Source organism: Pristis pectinata, chromosome 11 (genome assembly GCF_009764475.1).
Source record: "Pristis pectinata isolate sPriPec2 chromosome 11, sPriPec2.1.pri, whole genome shotgun sequence".
Classification (NCBI taxonomy): domain Eukaryota; kingdom Metazoa; phylum Chordata; class Chondrichthyes; order Rhinopristiformes; family Pristidae; genus Pristis; species Pristis pectinata.
The window spans coordinates 23,098,804-23,120,694 of NC_067415.1; the positions used below are offsets into that span (position 1 = coordinate 23,098,804).

At 38.3% G+C, this 21,891-nt stretch overlaps 1 protein-coding gene across 1 annotated transcript in view; it reads right to left on the bottom strand.

Annotated features, from left to right (window-relative positions):
- Nucleotides 1-7,301: 7,301 nt before the first annotated feature.
- The window catches only part of nbeaa (neurobeachin a), a 560,854-nt gene continuing 546,264 nt past the window's right edge, over nt 7,302-21,891 (bottom strand). Inside the window, exons 55-58 of the mRNA XM_052025565.1 lie at nt 21,448-21,549; nt 21,077-21,273; nt 19,266-19,417; nt 7,302-8,836 (exon numbers count right to left, since the gene is read on the bottom strand). Of these exons, the coding sequence (XP_051881525.1) occupies nt 8,746-8,836; nt 19,266-19,417; nt 21,077-21,273; nt 21,448-21,549 (542 nt within the window). The 3' untranslated portion in view covers nt 7,302-8,745. The remainder of the gene's footprint in view (nt 8,837-19,265; nt 19,418-21,076; nt 21,274-21,447; nt 21,550-21,891) is intronic.

Sequence of the window (21,891 nt, forward strand, 5' to 3'; positions counted from 1 at the left end):
CAATCTTAGTGACTTTTGAGAACATCCTAGTACTGTGATTAGTAGATAATAGGTTATATTGTGTTGAGGATGGCTCACTGCTTGGAATTGCTGTCCTGGCTGGACTTTTTCTTGATATGGTTGACCAGATGAACTAATTCTCTACACGTGAGAGGCATCCTTCAAGATGTAGTGGACTCCAATTGATGAGTTGGGCTCAGGAGGCATTTCACTGATACCCCTTCTCCAGAATGCCTTGACAGTTGACTGCTTGCCACTGTCAAATGCTTTTGAAGTGTGCTTAAGTATCTGTGACAGAATCATTTAGAAACTAAATATATATAACTAAAAATATTTTAAGAAGTAATAAACAGCACCTTAAAACAAATATAGAGATAAAGTAAAATAACTCAAATGCATCCCTGTACTCACCTTTTCCCATTGAAATCATCTGCTATCAGTTATAGAACATGGAACATAGAACATAGAACATAGAATAGTACAGCACAGGAACAGCCCTTTCAGCCCACGATGTCTGTGCTGATCATGATTCCAACTTAAACTAACCTGCAAATGGTCTATGCCTCTCCATTCCCTGCAATGTTCAGGTGTCTATCTCAAATGCCTCTCAAACATTGCTATTGTATCTGCTTCCACCACCTCCCTTGGCAGCACATTCCAGGCACCTACCATTCTATGTATTAAAAAAAAACTTGCCTTGCACATCTCCTTTAAACTTTCCCCATCTCATCTTAAAGGTATGTCCTCCAGTATTTAACATTTCGACCCTGGGAAAAGACCCTGACTATCTACCTTATTGATGCCTTTCATCATCTTTTAACACTTCTATCAGGTTATCCCTCAGCTTCCAACACTCTAGAGAAAACAAATTAAAGTTGCCCAACCTCTCTTGTAGCTAATACTTTCTATTCCAGGCAACATTCTGATGAACCTCTTCTGCACCCTCTCCAAATCCTGCACATCCTTCCTGTAATGCAGGTGCCCCCAGAACACTCAACGCAAAAGATGCATTTTGCAGTGGGTTTCGATGTACATGTGATTAATAAAGGTATCTTATCTTAATGCAGTGACTAGAACCACACATGATACTCCAAGTGTGGCCTGACTAGAGTTCAAATAATTTGGTGCATTATGTCTGTCTGCGATATAGAATATAGTATCTAAGTTTAGACTTGGGAATCATGTCTGAAGATTCATTTTGAGTTGGAGGAGAGATTTGAAGCAAAGTTATTCATTGTCCAAGAATCACTGGCTAATACTTCATATATTCTCAATGAACATTCAATAGAAAATGATAGGCATTTGACCCTTCTAAGCTATAACTTGAGAAACTAGGAAAATGACATGATGAATGGTTATACTAACATAAACTTGTAGCTAGAAGTGAAGATTCTGAGCATCTGAAGTAGTTTCATCAGAAGAATTTGTTCTCAATTAATGTTCCTTCTTAAAAAAATAATATAGTCTATGACACATTCTCTTGATGAGGCATGCTATAAAATTATTTCTGCAATGCTCATAAGATTGCAGTGAGGCCCTGCTTCATCTTGGAACCATATCTGATAAGAAAAGCTTGATGCCACAATTTTATACTACCATAAGATGGTAGTAAAGGTCTTAAATATAAAGGAGTGTAAGTGTTTTTTGATTACAAGACTGAATACAGAAAATTCCTATAAATCCAAGTGCCAAATTTAAACAATATTTTATATTATTGTCCCATCAGCATAAAATTTCAACATGTCTAATCCAATGTCTGCAAGATGTTTCAGCTGGCGAACAGTTCTCTGATACCTGGTCAACACTGGTTGCTGTTATGCAGCAGGTGTTCCTGTGCATCTTCTATGACCTTGTCAACAGCTTAATTTCCTGAACCTTTGAAAATTTTTTTTGTAGGTGGTATCTATTCCATAGGTATGTAATTCCTTCCTTGGTCTTCTTCATAGATTATAGGTCAGGACAACTTTCTGATGACCTTTGCTTTCTGTCATCCTCCTTGTTGCCATTGTGGTCTAACAGTCTCCCCAACACTGACCATTCCCAAAGCAAGAATATCATCCATCATGGTCTTTGGGCTGCCAAATTCTGCAAACACCTGATCCAGCCCTTGCTGAAATTCTTTGGGTGTGGTCCTGATCCCAAAAGGTATCCTTGCCCACAAACATCTCCCAAAATTAATGCTGAAGGTCAATGAGGACAACTCTCAAGGTTGATCTCTGGATGCCACAATCCATTCTCAGCATCCATAGTACTGGGCTCACCCTATGAAGGATGTTCCCTTTTTCTGATCTACTACCCACCCCATCCTCCCTGCAGCTTGATATTGAATTATTTTATCTTTTTTTCAGTTCTGATGTAACATCTTTAACCTGAAATGTTAACCCTGTTTCTTTTGCTACAGATTTCTGACCTGCTGACTGCTTCCAGCATTTTAAAATTTTCTTTCAGCCATGCAACCATCCAATCTTTTCCCCTTTACTCTCCTGCCTGCTACTAATTCTCTTCCCTTGACCAAAGGATGAAAACTGATTTGTCTTAAAAAAATAGTTGCATTCCTGCCCATAAAATGGGACCCTCTCTGATTGCTATTCGTGCTGTTCACCACAATATTTGCATTCCGCATATGCAACTATTGTTATTCTCCCCTTCTGTGCTGCTGTTTAACTGATTAGATAGCAGATGACACAACTCATATACACTGGATGTAGACAGCTCTGATACCTACAGGATTTGACACTTAGAGTATTATGTGCGGTTCTGGTTGCCACACCACAGGAAGGATGTGGTTGTGCTGGAGAGAGTGCAGAGGAGATTCACCAGCATGTTGTATGGATTAGAGGACTTTAGTTATAGGGAGAGATTGGATAGGCTGTTTTGTTTTCCCTGGAGCAAAGGAGGTTGAGAAATGACCTGATGGAATTATATAAAATTCTAAGAGGAATAGGTATGCTAAATAGTCAATCTTTTTAGCATGGTAGGCGTATCAGAAAACAAGAGAGTATATATTTAAGACAAGAGGAAGACGTTTTAAAGGGGATTTGAGGGGAATTTTTCTTACACACACACACACACACAGAGTGACCGATATCTGGAACTCACTGCCTGAGGAAGTGGTGGAGTCAGATATAATCACTATGTATCAAGTTTCGGACATGATCGAAAAGGAGGTAAAACATGTGGAGAAGGTGAATTACTAATTGGAGAATGTCACAGCTGCACTCAGAGCGAACGTACTGGAGGGCTCATTTACTGAGACAATATGGGTAGAGCTCAAAAATAGGAAAATTGCTATCACTCTGATAGGGTTATTCTACAGGCCTCCCAACAGCCATTAAGAGTTAGATATATCGATCATGGAAAGATCAAAAAGCAACAGGATTGTTGTGTGGGTGATTTTAAATTCTCTAATATTGACTGGAACATCCTTAGTGCAAGAGGCTTAGACAGGACAGAATTTGTCAGGTGCATCCAAGAGGGTTTCTTGAAACAGTATGTGGATTGCTCAATTAGTGGAGGGGCCATACTGCACATTGTATTGGAAAACAAGCCAGGCCAGGTGACAGACTTTTCAGTGGGAGCATAGTGGAAACAATAATCCATAGTTATGAATAAGGATATGTCTGGACCTGGGGGAAAGTATTAAATTGGGGCAGGGCAAATTATAGCATTATTAGGCAGGAGATTGGGTGATTAAATTGGAAGCAGCTGTTATAAGTCCACATCTGACAGATGGGTGTCATGTAAAGACCAGCTGATCATAGTTCAGGACAGGTATGTTGCAGTCAGGAGGAAGGACAAAGATAAGGTAAGGGAAATTTGGATGATGAGAGAGGTTGTAAATTTAGTCAAAAATGAAAAGGAAGCATATGTACTGTTTAGTAAGCTAATATCAGACAGGACCTTTGAAGAATATAAGGAAAGCTGGAACGTACTCAAGCAATGAATTTGGAGGGCCAGAAAGGGACATGAAATGCCCTTGGCAATTAGGATTAATGAGAATCCCAAGGCATTTTCTATGTATATTGAAAACAAGCGAGTGACTAGGGAGAGGGTAGGACCACTCAAGGATAAAGGAGGGAATTTACACTTGAAGTCAGAAGATGTTAGCGAAGAACTAAATGAGTACTTTGCATCGGTATTTACTGAGGAGAAGGATATGGAGAATAGTGAGATCAGTGAGGGGTATTCTAATATGCTAGGGCTTTTTGAGATCAAGAAGGAGATGGTGTTGGGTCTCTTGAAGAGTGTTAAGGTGGATAAATCCCCAGGGCCTAATGGGATATATCCTAGTTTATTGAAAGAGGCAAGAAAGGAGATTGCTGAGGCTTTGACGAAGATCTTTATATCCTCTTTAGCCACAGGTGAGGTACTGGAGAGTAACCAATTATTGTTCCTTTACATAAGAAAGGAAATGGGGATAATCCAGTAAATTATAGGTTGGTGAGCCTCACATCACTTATAGGGAAGCTATTGGAGAGGATTCTTAGGGATAGGATTTACTCACATTTGGAAGAACATATGCTAATTAGGGATAGTCAGCATAGCTTTGCGTGGGGCAGGTCATGTCTTACAATCTTGATTAAGTTTTTTGAGGAGGTGACTAAGGTGATTGATGAGGATAGAGCAGTGGATGTTGCCTACAGGGACTTTAGGAAGGCATTTGACAAGGTCTCTCATGATCGGGAAGATTAAGATGCAAGGGGATCCATGATGAATTGGTAGTTTGGATTCAGAATTGGCTTCCATATAAGACAGAGGATAGTTGTGAAAGGGTGTTATTCTGGCTGGAGGTCTGTGACCGGTGGTGTTCTGCAGGGATCAGTGCTGGGACCTCTGTCATTTGTGATATATATCAATGACTTGGACAAAAATGTAGATGGATTAGTTAGTAAGTGTGCAGGCGAGACAAAAATTGGAGGTGCTGTGGACAATGAAAATGATCATCTAAGGATACAACGGGATATAGATCAGTTACAGTTATGGGGTCAAAAATGGCAGCTGAATTTAATCCAGGCAAGTGTGAGAAGTTGCACTTTGGGAGGTCAGATGTAAGGGCAAGGTATTCAGTTAATGGCAGGACCCTTAACAGCATTTATGTACAGAAGGATCTTGGGGTCCAAGTCCATAGCTCCCTGAAAGTGGCAACACAAGTAGATAGAATGGTAAAGAAGGCATATGGCATGCTTGTCTTCATTGCTGGGAGCATAGAGTATAAGAGTCAGGAAGTCATGTTGCAGTTGCATGAAACTTTGGTTAGGACACACTTGGGGTATTGCCTGCAGTTCCGGTTGCCCCATTACAGGAAGGATGTGGAGGCTTTGGAGAGGATTCAGATGAGGTTTACCAGGATGCTGCCTGGATTAGAGGCTATTAGCTATAAGTTGAGTTGGACAAACTTGGATTGTTTTTTCTGGAGCATTGGAGGCTGATGGGAGACCTAATAGGTTTATGAAATTATGAGAGGCATAGATAGGATAGACAGCCAGAATTTTTATCCCACGGTAGAATTGTTGAAATCTAGAGGGCATAGCTTTAAGGTAAGGGGGGAAAATTTAAAGGGGATGTGCAGGGCAAGTTTTTTTTATACAGGGGGTGATAGGTACCTGGAACACGCTGCCAGGGGTGGTAGTGGAAGCAGATATGATGGTGGTGTTCAAGAGGCTCTCAGATATGCACATGAATATGCAGGCATTGGGAGGGGTATGATTCATGTGCAGGCAGCAGGGTTTAGTTTAATGTGGCATCATGCTCGTCACAGACATTGGGGGCTGAAGAGCCTGTCCCTGTGCTGTACTATTCTATGTACATTTATGTTACATCTAGACAGGTGCTTAAATGGACAAGGCATAGCAGGATACAGGTCTAATACAGACAAATGGGAGTAGTGTAGATAGGCAAAAATGTCGGCAATAATGTGGTGGGCCAGATGGCCTGTTTCTGTGCTGTACAACTCTGATTCTGTTTGCTAGGCCTAAGTATGTTTCTTGCAACAATCCTGCACCTTTTATCCCACATATAATCTCATTGCAGACCAATGAGTTACTCAGGTTTCCAATGTTACTATTTATAGCCAGCAATTTCAATTCAGTCCAGCATGTATTTAACTACTCCCCATTTACCAAACCACCCCCTCAAACACTGAATCTATTGCCTCATTGAAAATTATTGTTATCATCAGCACAAAGGCATGGAGAAGTTTTTTCTGTATCTCCTTGGTAGACCTAATTGTTCAGTGCGGTTCTCTGCTTTGGTAATCAACAAGATACAACAGGACTTCTAATTTTATTTTTTCCTCCTTATTTATTATTGACAGACTATAGAGTGAAAACTCCTCCTTGTGTTGTCTCCATATACTTGCGTACTGCTGAGTAATCCTCCACCATGCAGGTCAGCGTTGTGCTAAGTCTGGCATTTGTGGTAACTCTGCCATATGCTCTCTGGTATCTGATTATGTGATCATCAGCACATTGTTCAAGCAATTGAATCCAAAATCTGAATCTGGTAAGCCACATTTAAAGTTGACATAACAAGCTTTAACTGTTTGTTTTTGACACCATATTACACTTTCTTGTCTTAGTAGTTCTTTCTTTAAACAAAAAAACCCTTTTCACATTCTGTGGGTTCTTGGTAAGTCATCTGAGCTACTCAGAAGTCCGCAATGTGGTTGTTCTCTTATTTTGGCAATGCCTGTGACCTGGATCTACTTGGTGCCACTGTTGTATTTCTGTTGGATAGTGTTATGTCTTTCACAGAACTGTCAAGTGGGAAATTATTTACTTTAAGATGGTAATATCAAAAATCTAAGAGTTGTGGATCCAAACTGATTGCAAATAAACATATATCCAATAGAAGGTAATGAAGCAATTATTCTTGGAACAAGAGCAAATAGCTCTGAGTTTACAGCAAGTAAAGATTTTAAAAGGACTATATCTTGCTATTTTACTCCAGCATCTTGTGACATGTACAAAATGAAAAATTCTTTCGTTTAGATAATGTGTAAAGTGTTTAGAAACTTCAAAAAATATGATAATTGTACATTGATTCAAATGCTCTGTTTATCAGTGAAACTAATACTGATTTGAAAAGGTTGCAATTTGGGGGAAAAAAAAGAAAACAATCAGCAAGAACTCTATTTGAATTAGGAATTTTGCAATTTACTTTGGAAAGAGTGAACAAGTGGCTACATTAATTAGAAAAACATTTTTCAATTAAATGAAAACATATTTTCATTTTGCTACATGTGACAAGATTCACAGATGCTTCACAGGATGCTATCTTGATAAAAGAATGAACAAAATAAATTAGTGCTTTGCATATTTTATTTTCTTCAATTTTAATTTCCAATTGACACACATCTGGCATATCTTACATCTTTGCCATAAAACAGCGTTACAATAGCTCAAGGATTTCTTATATCCAAAATATTTCACTGTGATTTCCAGATGAAATGAAATTGGTTTCCAGATGCTTGTTTCCCTCCCCCAATTCTAGACTAAAAACTCATAATATTGCTCACACGAGATGTACAACTTAATAGTTACGCAGTCAGACTTTCTCCATGGTTTTAATTGTTTAAATACAAACAGCAAGTAAAGAGTTCAGTGCTAAAATTTACTATTACAGTGTGGATGACAAATCAATAATCACAGCAATAAATAATGATGTTTCTGGTGCAAAGTGCCAATACAAAGAATCCAATTTTTTTCTTAAATAAACTGCATGAGTGTAATTTCCAAGAAAACTACATTCCTGTTACATGCCTCTTAGCCCTACAACATAGTATGTACATCTATGACTTTTGACGAAACAGTCACCAATTATACAAAAGAAAAGAAAACATGAGGTGATTTTTAATCCCCGTGTGTATGTATTTAATTAGAATTATATGCCAGAAATATCTTTACTACGGCAAAATTTTTGCTCTGGAAACAAATGTATGGTACATTTATTTTCGTGCTTACTAGGAAAGCTGAAAATGTAGTTTTAAGCTAGAGAGCCAAGGTCTCACAATATTCACCTCATGAAGATAAATGTTACCAGGATACAGAATTCAAACTGTGTTTGTAAATTGACAGCACAGTACAGAATGGGGATCTCATTGCCACACTGTAAAATTATTAGCCAAGGTGATTTTGTTCCTGGTGCTTATAAATATCCAGTACTTTTTCTATCAAGATCTATTAGTTTTGCCTTATGACTGGAATGCTGGCTCCACAGCTTGTGTGCAATGGAACTGCAAACTGGTTGAGAAGCATCTGCCTTGGGTATTTTATTTCTATCAAAGGTATTAAAGTAATACTTATGAAAAGTATTCTTTTGTAGACTGGATACAAATTGAAAAGAAGGATGCAGTTTTTCTTTTTAAATGGCCTTCTCTTAGCATGAATTATATGAACAACTGGACATGTTCAGAAACTTGTCCCTAAAACATTTTTGTAAATAAAATTAGTTAGAAATATTAATTACTCAATGTACTGTTAATCATCTGTCTTGTATCAATGATTTATAAATTAATGTGGTATTTCTTTGATAAAGCTGGTGCTCAGTGATAGGAAGAAAACAAAATTATTGTGATTGCTTTCACATGAGAAGAATATAATGCACAACTATTGCTAGATGTAATGGAATGTATAACAGGGCAAAACAGGGCATTACATTCCAACACCTATACCTGGGCCGTTGACTGTAGCACTTGTGCTCTCAGCTGGAACTGCCAATCACTCTTCACCCTCCCTTAACATGTGATTAGTATCTGTTCTGATGTTCATAGTGCCACCGGTTGAAATCTATGTTAAAAGCTACGATACTGCCAGAAGCCATGCCTGTTATCAGTGTCCTGAAACAGAAATACAAAGATGTTTTAATCAAAATGAAATATTTGTCTATCACTTTGTATAATTTATTCAGACTTGCTAAAAACATTCTTTCAGATAGCACATGGTATTTACAATGTAAATTTGAAATACTTTTAAATCAAATATCACAATTACATTTGTTTTATTTCAGTAAATTATTACAAAATGTAATTTTTTTTACTGTATGACACAATCTATTCATGGAAAGGCACAAGCTCTCCCGATAGCTCAGTGAATGTCTGGTTCCAGATACCACTACCCCCATCTGTGCCCCCATCCCTGCCAAACACATATGCACAAAAAGACATACTTGTACACACCTCTGAAGCTGAACAAAGAGCCAAACACTTAAAAACTAAAAAGTGTCCATTGATGATGAAGAAAAAAATATGTATAACTTTAAGATGATCATTATTCAATCAGGTTTATATTGATTAATAAATGTTAAATGCTATATCTGCAACATTTTTAGATTTATGAAAATGTTTCATTATATTTCTTTTATTGAGGAAAATAATTTTGTTTATTTAGTTATATCACCGAGTGTTTCTTGCGCCTAGTTATTTTTGTGTACAGTATAAAGACAGTTGTGTTTGGATATGGAATGAACACAAAACATAATTAGCAGCCAGGAGTTGGCCATCTGGTCCTTCAAGCCTGCTCTTGGAAAGGATTAGAGAGATATGGGCCAAACACAAGCAAATTAGACCAGCTCAGGTAGGCACCGTATTCGGCATGGACAAGTTGGGCCAAAGGCTCTGTTTCCATGCTGTATAACTCTATGACTCCTGAAAATCTAAATGCATCACATACACTGGTTCTTTCACATCTTTTCTGCCGGTCACCTTCTCACTGAATTCCAATGGGTCAGTCAAACATGATTTCTCTTTCATAAATTTAATCCAATTTTTCTTTACTAATTGTCCTGTTGTAACATTTATCATTATAGATTCTGACAATTTTCCTACAACTAAAGTTAGGCTAAAAGAGGTCATTCCCCTTATTCTCTCTCCCTTCAAAAGCTTATGTTGAATGTCCACAATGAATGTGTTAAAGGTCATACACGTTTTACTACCATTCCATAGTTTATAATTATCACATGTTTTGTGGGTTACAACATTCAATCAAATTGTTAAACAGGTCTTAAATGTCCAGCCCTTGCCTGTTAATAGTTAAGGACTCACTGAGAGAAAGACTCCTTTATTTTGTGAACTCTTATGATGAGTGCATCATAGACATATGGCCAAAGTTTGAAATCTTGCACATATTCATAATGTTGGATAGGCTCAGCTAATTCCAGCCTACACTGAAAATACATGGCTCTCTCAAACATGTTCAGTCATGTCGACCAATCTCAGCTCATTGGCTTCAGCATGAGCTCATCTCTCTGATACAAGTAACAAATGGTACCTTCAAATATATCCAGAAATCAAAAATAAAAATATAATACAGGAAATTCCCAGCAGTTCAGTCAGAATCTGTGGAAAAATAGTCAACCTTTCAGGTCGATGATCTATCAGAACTCACACATCACTGTTCAGATGAAGGATCATCAATCTGAAATATTAACTCTGCTTCTCTCTCTAAAGATGCTGCCTAAACTGTTGAGTATATCTGGCAGTCTTTTTTTAAATCAAGTTCTATCATTTGCAGCTTTTTGCTTTTCAGTACTCAGAACTTAATAACTGTAACAAAGATGAAAGGCTCAGTACAGTGAAAGCAGGTTCATTGCAGCTGAAGCATGCTTGGTAACGCTTGGTGTTATCTACAATATTTGCAGGACAACATTCAAGCACAGCCACCTAACATGTATATATTTTTCAGGACTTCCCCAGAACCATAAACCATAGCCATAACCATGGAGCCAGCATAAAACTAAGAGAACATTTCTAACTTGGAAATAATGTGCTCACCCCTGCCAGGTAATGACAATGCCGAAGAAACATGATAACTGAGGGAGCAGGTTTCTGCCTCAATTAAGGCAAATTTCCATAAAATCTTCTGGACCTCTGTGAACCCTTAACTATCAGCAGGCTGATTCCCAGGTTTGGCAGCTAACTGTTCTGAAAGACATTGGTGCTTTTATCAGGGAACAGACATCTATCTTCTAAGATCTACTTGCGGACAATGGCAGGATTCAGGAGACTACGGTTGTACATTCTGGGCATCCATCCATCCATGAGAGTCCTGTTGGGATTGTGAGAGCTGAGACTCCTTCCTCCCTCAGGATATTAAGATTTCTCATGTAGTTACATGATCTCAAGCACTGCCCTCACCAGCATAATCAAGCCTGTTTGTCCAGACTGCAAGCACATCAGTTGGTACCTTGCAGTCTGAAGCCAGCCATCAAGGGGATAAGCTAATCATAAGCATCCAGAAAGGACATCAGTATCTCAGTCAAAAATGGGGCCAGCCTTCCAGCAGCAAGGACAGCTGAAGAAGTATATCGTTGTAGTGGTGTTTTCAAGTCTAAATGAAAAATCATCAAAACTGAGGAACTAGTGGTGGGGAGATTTTTATTCATTGATTCAACAGATTTCCTTTGCAACCAAATATTTTGATCAATTCAAGTTGTTGTTGTTGTTCTTGTTCCACTTGTGCAGCTTGTGCTGAGTGCAGACCCTTCTGATGCTTTTTCAACCTCAGTTCCTCATCTTACGTAACCAAGGCGTTTGGCACGCTTGCCTTTATTGGTCATGAGTACAGGAGTTGAGACGTCATGTTACAACTGTACAAGTCATTGGTAAGACCAGACTTGGAGTACTGTGCGCAGTTCTGGTCACCCAGTTATAGGAAGGATGCCGTTTTCGTACTGTATAAATATATGTCTCTATGATTAGGTAAGGAACTGCAGTAGAAAAAGCACGAGCAGAGTTTGCAGTCAAATTACATTGCATCACTCAGCATAAGCTGCATAAATGGATCCAAGCTAGGTTAGCTGAATATGTCAAATGTTTATGCAGCTGTCATTTCAATGCATAAGATGAATGCCCATGTAAGTGAATGCAATGTGCACCCTATTGTCTTTGCTATAAGGGCACAGACACCATTTTTTGTGTGATGCTTAGCCACTCCTTGGATAACCATCAGTGATCATTAAGAGAACAGTTAGCCTAACCATGCGAGGGCAGTCAAGGGTGCCATGTCACAGGGCCACATGAAGGTACCTGGATTAACTTGTAGAGTCTGGCATCAGAGAGCTATCAACATTACCAGCAACAAGATAATATTAGCAATGATAGCAGCTTTCTGCAGGTGGTTTGAAGGCCCGTAATAGTAACTTATGATAGAATGACAAAACAGTTGCAGCATGGAAGAAGGTCACTCAGTCCATCACATGGCTCTATATAAGTTCAGGTAATTCCACTTCACTGCCCTCTTTGCATAGCTTTGCCAACAGTTTCCTGTCAGATACAATAGTAGAGAAGGCAGTGCTGCTCTCTCAGAGCTCCAGTGACCTGGATTCGATCCTGTCCTCCAGTGCTGTCTGTGTGGCGTTTGCACACTCTCCCTATGACTGTGTGGGTTTCCTTTAGGTGCACCGGTTGCTTCCCACATCCGAAAGACATGCTGGTTGGTTGGAGGGCTAATTGGATACTGTAAATTACATTGGGTGGTAGAAAAATTTGGGTAGAGTGATGGACGTGAGAGTGAAGCGGTCAGAGGTGAGAGATGGGACTGAAGGGATTGCTCTGAGAGCTAACACAGACTTATGGGTTGAATAGTTTCCTTCTATGTCATTGGGAAATATGAAGCTTATCCAGCTCTCTTCTGAAAACTAGAATTGAATTTTCTTCAACTACTGACCCTGGCAGTGCATTCCAGATCCCAACCACTCTTATGTGTTTATAAAAATCTTCATAATAGTTTTGGTTCTTTTGCTAAACACTTTCATTCTATATTCCCTAGCTCTTTACCCTTCTGCAAATGGTAACAGATTCTTTCCATTTATTTTGTTTATACCCATCTTGATCTTAAATACCTTTATAAGTATCCCTCAAAAATTCCTCCATTTCGAGGCGAAAGACCCCATTGCAAATAGGCAGTGTATTCTTAGGAATTCTACACAAGACTGATGCCATGATGAGTCCGATACCATGTGCAGAACCAGTGGCTAGTAATTAAGTTGCCTTTAAAAATGTGAGGAGGATCTCAAATTAGCAATTATGTTGACAGATGCCAAACATTGGAAGGTCATGCCATTACTCATGCTTTGCTGATTGAAAAATGTCTGTCATTGTTGTTTGCAGAATCACAGAAGGATAGATATATCAATATGTAACACACCATTGTACAGCTCTAATACTGTACTTTTTCAGAGGCTTCAAGGAAACAGTAGACCTGAGAGTGTGGTTAACTATGACGTTAGCTTTGTAACTGTATAGATTGATATGCTAAATAGATTGCATAGTTGGAGATTTGGGAGAATCTTGAATGAAGAGCCATAGTTACAAGATTATGGGGTGGTCATTTAAAACTGAGGAATTTCTGAGGTTGGAGCATCTCTGGAATTCTCTACACCAGAGGGCTGTGGAGGCTAGATCATTAGAGAAGTTTAAAGAAGAGGACAGAGAAGTTCCCTCCACATAAGGGAATTTGCAGAGAAAGGGAGATGAAGCCATGGGCTAATCAGCCAGGATTATATAAGATATCTTTATTAGTCACATGTACATCCAAACACACAGTGAAATGCATCTTTGCGTAGAGTGTCCTGGGGCCAGCCCACAAGTGTCGTCATGCTTCCGGCGCCAACATAGAATGGCAGAGACAGCTTGAGGGGCCAAGTGGCCCACTCCTGCTCCAATTTTATCTGGCTGCAATTAAATGAGACCACAGGGATGCTGGGTGTACGTCTTCATCAAATGAAATGCTAACCATTTACACGTAGTATCCTATTAATTCAAGAGAGATTTTAAGTGCCCTTATGATAGGGTACTGAGTGCCCTAGTACAATGTATTATTCCAGTCCAAAACATCTGTTAACGTATGTGACAGCAAGGTTTCTCTAGTGGGCTATTTGATGAACATCTGTAAGGTTTGTAAATGGGAAGAGCTGCTTGCCATGAAGATATTCAGCCTCGAGATTAATTCAAGGTTCAGTAGGTGTTAGGCCTAAAAGTGAAGGCTATGTACAGTAAAGAATAACATTTTTTGCACGGCTCATGGGTGGTGTCAATATTGATTTAGGCCTTTAAAGTCAATGTTTTTAAACATTAAGCATTAGTAAAAGATGGTTCTTTGGTGAGATAATAGCAACAATCATTTTTTCAGTTGAATGACACGCAGATGACAAATTCTGGGCCTGCACTACCTATGATGTCATTTGGCTACACAGCAGACATGAATCTTGCCCAAATACAAGCAGGCAATGTTAGCAATTGATGCAATGACATATATGCAAACATTGCTTACTCCACATTAAAGCAATTTTAAACCACACAAAGCTTTCTTTTGGTATTGTACATACTACAATACAACTCTGATTATCTTCCATATGACTATTCAGAGCTCTTGATGGTTCAGCATATGGCTCACCAGGTGATATTTGCTGCACTCCTGGTTCCCATGCTCCCTTTAAATCGAACAGGGCCCTGTTTTTGCACTTCCTTTAAACTTATCCAGTTCACTGGAAAATTTATTACATCCAATAGTCTGGAAAATACATTAATCTAACATCACTAAAGTCCCAAGTGTGCAGAATAGTTGTTGGAGTTTTACTATAATTTCTAATCCTGCCTTGACTAATTAGATAAGTAGTTAAGGAGATAACATTTGTGATACATTCTCATTGTTGAATTCAACGGTATCAAGTTATAGAAATGATTCTGGCTTTATAAACAGAAATAAAAGGTAAATCACACATTCAAATTGGAATTTTCAAATGGATTTGCTCTCATGCTTGGAATAATTTTGATTTTAGCTCTTGTGTGTGCCACATCTGGCAAGGGGTAGGAAGGGTATGGTACTATTTTTGTCTTACAATATAACATAGTCGACTACTTCAGTTTTGACCAAAGGTTAAAAATAGCTTTGTTCACAATATATGGTCTTTGTTACTTTAATGTAATACCTGTAAAATTCTGTCATAATCAAGCATTTGAGGGAGGACCCAAGCCACTCAAGACAGCTTTTTAATAACTGAAGCTATTTAAATGTTTTCTGGAAAGTATTTCTCAATACATGGCTGAAGTTCTGCACAACTTTTCTCCTCCCCTCTCTATTCAGAATTTTGTTCCCTCTGTAACTCCCTGGCCTTCCACCTCCTCTAACCACTGCCATTCATGGCAACAATAGGAGCTGCAACACCTGTCTTTTTATCTGTTTCTGTCCCATCATCCAGGGACCCAACCATTCCTCCCTAGTGAAGTAGCAATTCATTTGCACTTTGCTCAGTTTAATGCATGATAGCCAGTGTTCACAATGTGATCTTTTCTCTGTTGTAGAAACCAAATGAAGATTGAGTGACTACTTTGGAGAACATTTCCATTCTATCTGCAAGACCAGCTCTGAGCTTCCAACCTCCTGTCACACTAATTCTCCATCCCACTCTGAGCTCTTTGACCCCATAAATTGCACCAACCAGACCCCATGTTAACTTGGGTTTAGGTTTATTATTGTCACTTGTACCGATGTACAGTGAATAACTTGTCTTGCATACCATTCATACAGATCAATTCATTACACAGTGCATTGAGATAGTACAAGGTTAAAAAAAACAGAATGCAGAATAAAGTGTCATAGCTACAGAGAAAGTGCAGTGCAAATAGACAATAAGGTGCAAGGTCATAATGAGGTAGATTATGAGGTCAAGAGTCCATCTTGTCATACTAGGGAGCCGTTCAATAGTCCTTGAGCCTGGTGGTACATGCTTTCAGGCTTTTGTATCTTCTGCCCAATGGGGGGGGGGAGGGGGAGAAGAGAGAACTTCCAGGATGGTTGGGGTCTTTGATTATGCTGGCTGCTTTACCAAGGAAGTGAGAAATATAGACAGAGTCCATGGACGGGAAGCAGGTTTCCATGATGTGCTGAGCTGTGTCCAGAACTCTCTGCGGTTACTTACAGTCCCAGGCAGAGCAGTTATATAGCACCTTGTCTTTCATATGTATATATCATCAGGATTTAAGAATGAATTTCAGGTAATCTCTTTGCCCTTCCTCTCTGTTTCCATGGAGGTGGCTGTATCTTTTTGTTTAAATTTGTTTATCTTTTCCTTTCCTGTCACCAACTGCTGATTTTTAAAGCAATGCTACCTTGACAAATTTGGTCTGCATCCTATCACAGACTTTCCTTCTGTTCTTTCCATTCTCCTCTTTGATGAAGGGGCCCTTCACCCAAAACATTTGACTCTCTTTCTCTCCTCAGATGCTGCTTAACTTGCTGACTGCTTTCAGCATTTTCTGTTTATGTCATTGTTGCTGTTTGTTTATTCTTTTAATGACCAATCAAGATATTCAGTATTTTAAAGAGTAGATGAAATTACCGGACTCTTGTAAAAATCCATCACCAATATCCTGTAGAAAAGGAAATCTGTCATCCCTACCCAGCCTAGCCCAGATATGACTCCAGACTCGCTCAATGTGGTTGACTCTTAACTGCCTCCTCAGTTCAGTGTTACGGACTCAGTGAAAGTCCCTTTAAGATAGAGAGTGTGTGTGTTTGTGTGTGTGGGGCGTGCTTACGTCAATAGAAGATAAAGGACGTAATGACGTTGTTGAAGAAGTTAGAAGAAGGAGAGAGAGAGAGAGAGAGAGAAGGGAGAGAGACACCAGCCTGCTAGTGTTCTCTATCGATGGATGAGAAACAATAACTGTGTTTGCCACAGAAATCCATGTATGGAAGTTGGAAGTAATCCGGTGGAGTTCACTTTGTTGCTGACCTGTAGAAGGAAACAGGTATTTGTGTGTGGACGACCACGATTTGGATGCTTTTCGGGGTGAGGAAGTCACTACCGAGTAAACACTGGAGTGTCGTTTGGGTTCCATCGTGGAACATTTGGAGTTCGTATTTACTCTCTCTATGTTTCTCTACGTCTACGTCTTATCTTCAGACAACGGTGGTTGTTGAAGAAGCCCTTGCTCATGTTTCACCTTATGGCTTGCGGAACTGAACTTTAAGAACCATTCCGGAACTTGGAGTTTGGGACTTTGTCACACACACACACAAAGAGTTTAGTTTTGGGGTTAACGTTCGAGGTTTAACATTTTTGAATTCTAACATACTAACATTTTTACTTTTATTTTACGTATTATCATAAGTAGTGATTAATAAAATAGTTGTTAACACTGAATCATGCTCAGTGTGTTTCTTTTGTTGCTGGTTCGTGACATCAGGAACAATTAGTAATAGAAAATAAATGTCGGTATTGCTAGTGATATATACATTATCCATGAATGAAGAATGAAAGCCTTGCAAAAAAGTATTACATTTACTTAGAACTGTTAATTAAAAATGATTTGTGAAATAAAGAAGAATGAATGCAAAACTTATTTTCTAGATGAAGGCTTGTGAACCCATTCAAATGAATAAGGGAGCACTGGATGCTCCAGCAATGGCAAGCAATAAGGCTGAAGGTTTAGATATGATGTATCTAGCCCCTCAAGCTCAGCCGGTTATAGAAGCCTTGGACTCAATGGGGAGTCCAGAGGTGGAGCGAGAGATCAGTTGCAAATACAATTTGCAGGTGTGGCAGTCTAGATCACATTGCCAAATGCACTGCCGCTGACCAGCCCTTTTCTATAGATCTATTGGCTGGCAGTGAGAATGTTTCAGCTCAATGTTTCTGAATGACTCATAAACATATAATAGCATTCAAAAATTATTTAAACATATTCAAACTATTAAAACCATAAAATCAAAATTTGAAAAAATAAGCATTGTAGTTCAATTTAAAAAAACCCTTAAAATCATTTAGAATATTTAAATAAACTAAACCAACTCAAAAAATGTGAATTAATTACAAATTATATTTGTCCCTCACTAATGTTTCTCTCCATAATGGATAGGGTTCCAATGTAGCTGAAAATAAAATAGAAAATGCTGGATGGATAGGGTATTTCGACAAACAAGCTTTCATCACCCTCCCTCTGATAGAGCCAACGCCCTTTCTGTCATTTAATCTTCCTTGGTCTCCATCCTATACCAGATATCCAATGTTCGCGGAGATCACTAGCATAGTGCATTGGGAAGTGTTGATGGATGTTGTTTAAACAAACTTCTAGTTCTGCTTGAAAGATTATTAAGTGCACAAAATTGACTTGAATCAACATTTAGCTGAAAAAGGTGAGGGTCACTATTCATTACATAATATAACAATAACATTCAAGGTATTGTGATCAGGGCAGAAAGCATATAAGGAAAGGATGTTGGGAGAATTTTTTTAACTTGAAAGCTTCAACAATTTTTTTTCTGCACAGTAAAAGCAACAATGCGTTCAAAGTACACTCTTCTGCGGAGATGTGTTACGAACACTATGCGGGCTAGGAAGCAGAAAAGGGGCTGTTGTGAATACCTGCAGATAGGTAAGACAATCAAGTAAAAATAAATTCCATGGAGATGAAGAAGGTTCACAACTACATTTCCTAATCAGTGAGGAGTTGATTGAGGCACTTATTCATTTGTTATCAGTTCATTAACTACCTGAGTTAATTAGGATAATGGTGGACAGGGAGCATTTGCCATCTTCTTGAAAAAGGTATTTAAACCAGTCAGACAACTTCTGTGAGCTGTTCAAGGAGGATCCTTCATGCTAGTCTTGGTTTAACTCCTTGATTAGCTTAAGAAAGTGTCAACAACTGTGGAAAAAAGACCACTGCTGCTCATGGCTTATGCTGATATCGGCCAATCCATTGTGGAGGTATCTGTTATGGGTTATATGTTTGTTTTTATTATTATTTTGTGGTAGTTACAGTTACCTTTCATTTCTTATGAATCAATAAAACCACTCTATTCCTTGACCTATTAGGTAACCTGTGATTTTTGGAAATATAGAGTAACCTATATATAAATAACAAGGGACAACTTTACCATCTGCTAAGACATTCGCATTATCAGTTAAGAGAATGATTACCTAAATTTTGTCTTGGGGGTCATGAAATTATCCTTGGTATATCTAAAACTATGGCATAACCTGTGTTGTATCAAGGTTGTACTGTAATTAAAATCTCTTTTATCTCTTTCTATATTAGCCTAACTCCTTGAATGTCTTTGTAGAATGACAAGTCTTTCTCATTGGTAACATACCACTGAATCAATGTTATCTGTTGTTGTCATATCTTACCTTTTATGGGACACCTAAAACTGTTCACAGTACTTTCAACAACCTTTGGAATTTTTTTAAAGAATAATGACATATGAATGAAAAATATGAATGAAAAATATTATTTTGCATACTTATTTAATGGTTTCCATTACCTTTGATCATGAGAGAGGTCCATAGCCCTAATGCCAGCATCACAACCTGGGTAAATATATAGTTGTTTGAAGTCACAGGCTTGCCACACTTCTACAACACCATTATCACCCCCTGTTACCAGGTTCTGTCCATCACTGCTGAGAAGTAAGGCCTACAGAAAAAGAAAAGCAAGCTGTAAGGAATTAAAAAATATTTTAAACCATTAATAGTTTAAGAAAAATATCATTTAGACTCTTATGAAGGGGCACTTTATCTGGCACTAACAGAGAGGGATGATTATATTGTGAAACCAGAATAGAGTGGCCAAAGCTTGATTTTGAGGGGACCAAATGGACATAGTCAGCTTCATATTGAGGCAGTTACAATTTTTTTCTGTCTTCTGGGATGGGTGAAGGGTGCGATTTGGATCCCAGCGGTGCAAACTTGAGATGAAAGTAGCCTGCTACATTATGTAAAGCTGCAAACTACACTCCCGTCCCTCTTGACTTCAAACAAGTGAAATTGAAAAAAAGTTCTCACATTTTTGTTTTTGGCTTCAACCAGTCCCATTTGGGTTCAGTAATTAATCTCAAGATCTGGAATAACTGGGTAAGCCACGTTGTTTATTATTCATTTTCTGAATGGCAATCATAAATAATGCAAGACAGTATAAGATCACCGAATGCCAAATCCAGATTTCCTTAACTTCATTGCTAATTGTTTAGAAAAAAAATATAGTATGATTCACAGCCACTTATTTTATTCCACAAACTAAGCACCTTATTACAATATCCTGGATTTTGTTGCCTGTACTGTATGCTCAATGTCCAGATCCATATGGCCAATCTTCCTGGCCAAAATCATCCTGGAGCCAGGCAGTGAAAATCCTATGTGAAACATTAGTCACAAATGGTGTAATTGGGACCTGTAAGCAGGCCAGAAGAAATCCTGTCCACAAAACTCTGGAAATCCTTGACAGATGGCAAATCCATCCACAGTTTTATTGTCTCCGAAAGCTGTCAATGCTTTTTAATGCTTCTGTTTGTTTCTGACTTTAAATAATAAATGAATATTAAAATAAACTAATAAAATGTTTAAAGATTACAAAACTATTTCTGAACAAATCAACAACATGTTTGAAAACAGTTTTAAATTAAAGACATTAAAGCAAGCACATTATAATTTAAAACAAATGTAACTTAATTTCCTTCTTTGCGTTTGTATAATTGCCATTCAAATAAAAAGGCTTGTGGATCCTGCACCAGATCCAACCTGGCCTAGAACCAGAAATCAGATTCCCCAGTGTAAGATGCTGGGGAATTCCAACAAGCTCTTTTTCCATAGTTGTATTCCATGCATTGTGAAGCAGAGCATGGAAGAGCTCAGCAAGCAAAACAAGGACCTCTGTACTCACTCAAGCACTTGTTTGCGTAAAATTTAGCAAAGTCCAAGCCAATAATATTTTCTTGGTGATTATAAATCATTTATTTATTCAGTTTGTGACTAATTTTCTTCCATGTTCAGCAAAGCCAGAAAAATAATCTTAAGAGACTGGAAGATCTGTGTTACATGTGGGTATGTTACTAATGAAAGCTGTAATGCCAAAAATTCAGACAAATTCATATTAAGCTCATGTACAGCACAGTGTACACTGGCAATAATTGGCACCGCAAAGTTCCCAGATTGATAATTAAAGAGGAAACTTCATCATTTTAATAACACTCTTACAAGAAGTGTCTTTTAAATAAAGAGAGATGTATGAAGAATCAACAGGGAAGTAACCTGTAAAAAGATGGAAATGTAATATTTTGCTGCTTCCAATGCCACTTACTCTGTTGAGGTCATTGGTCTCCATCTGCCCTAACAATTTGCCATTGATGCTAAAATTACAGAATCTTCCTCTTTCATAGTAGATGATACAGTGACCTTCACTGGATACAGAAATAAGTCGTGGGTAGACACAGTTTTCTGGGCCCTCCAAGGCTCTCAGAAGATCTCCTGTAATTGTATGCACCAGGCATGGGCCTTCTGAAAAAGAACATGGGCAAGTTCAGAAAAACTTCCGACACCTGCCGATAGGACTGAAGTTAGTCATTTCTACAGATGAGTTACACCTTGGAATTCAACTATGCTCAAGGGAAAACAGAGATTCATAAAAATAACAAAAAGTAGTAGTATTTTTGTAGTGGCATGCCTACTCACCTTTGGCTCCACTGATGACAAGTCCCAGTTCAGCGCACACAGATACAGAAACTACTTCATGGTCATGACCAGTCAATACAGCTCTGGGAGCAGGGTAATCACCTGAAAGTAACAATTAAACATATTGTACAACAAGAATATGCTGCACATTATATATTTCAGCTTTTGATTTAAAATAGCTGTGTTAAAATTGATCAATAAATTTATTCATAAATAGAACCAATCTTTACAAGTAGAGTACAGCTGCAGCTATGTGGCACCTTTAGCACAAGTGACTAAGAGTGAATTTCTACCTCTTAAGCTACAGAACCAACTTGTTTTAAAGTGATATGAATTAATTTCTTTTTCCACTGTTTGAAGCATTGTGGTAACACACCACTTAAAGGGTTACAACCTGTAACAATTGATCTGGAATCAGAGTAATCATTTCTAACAGATACCATA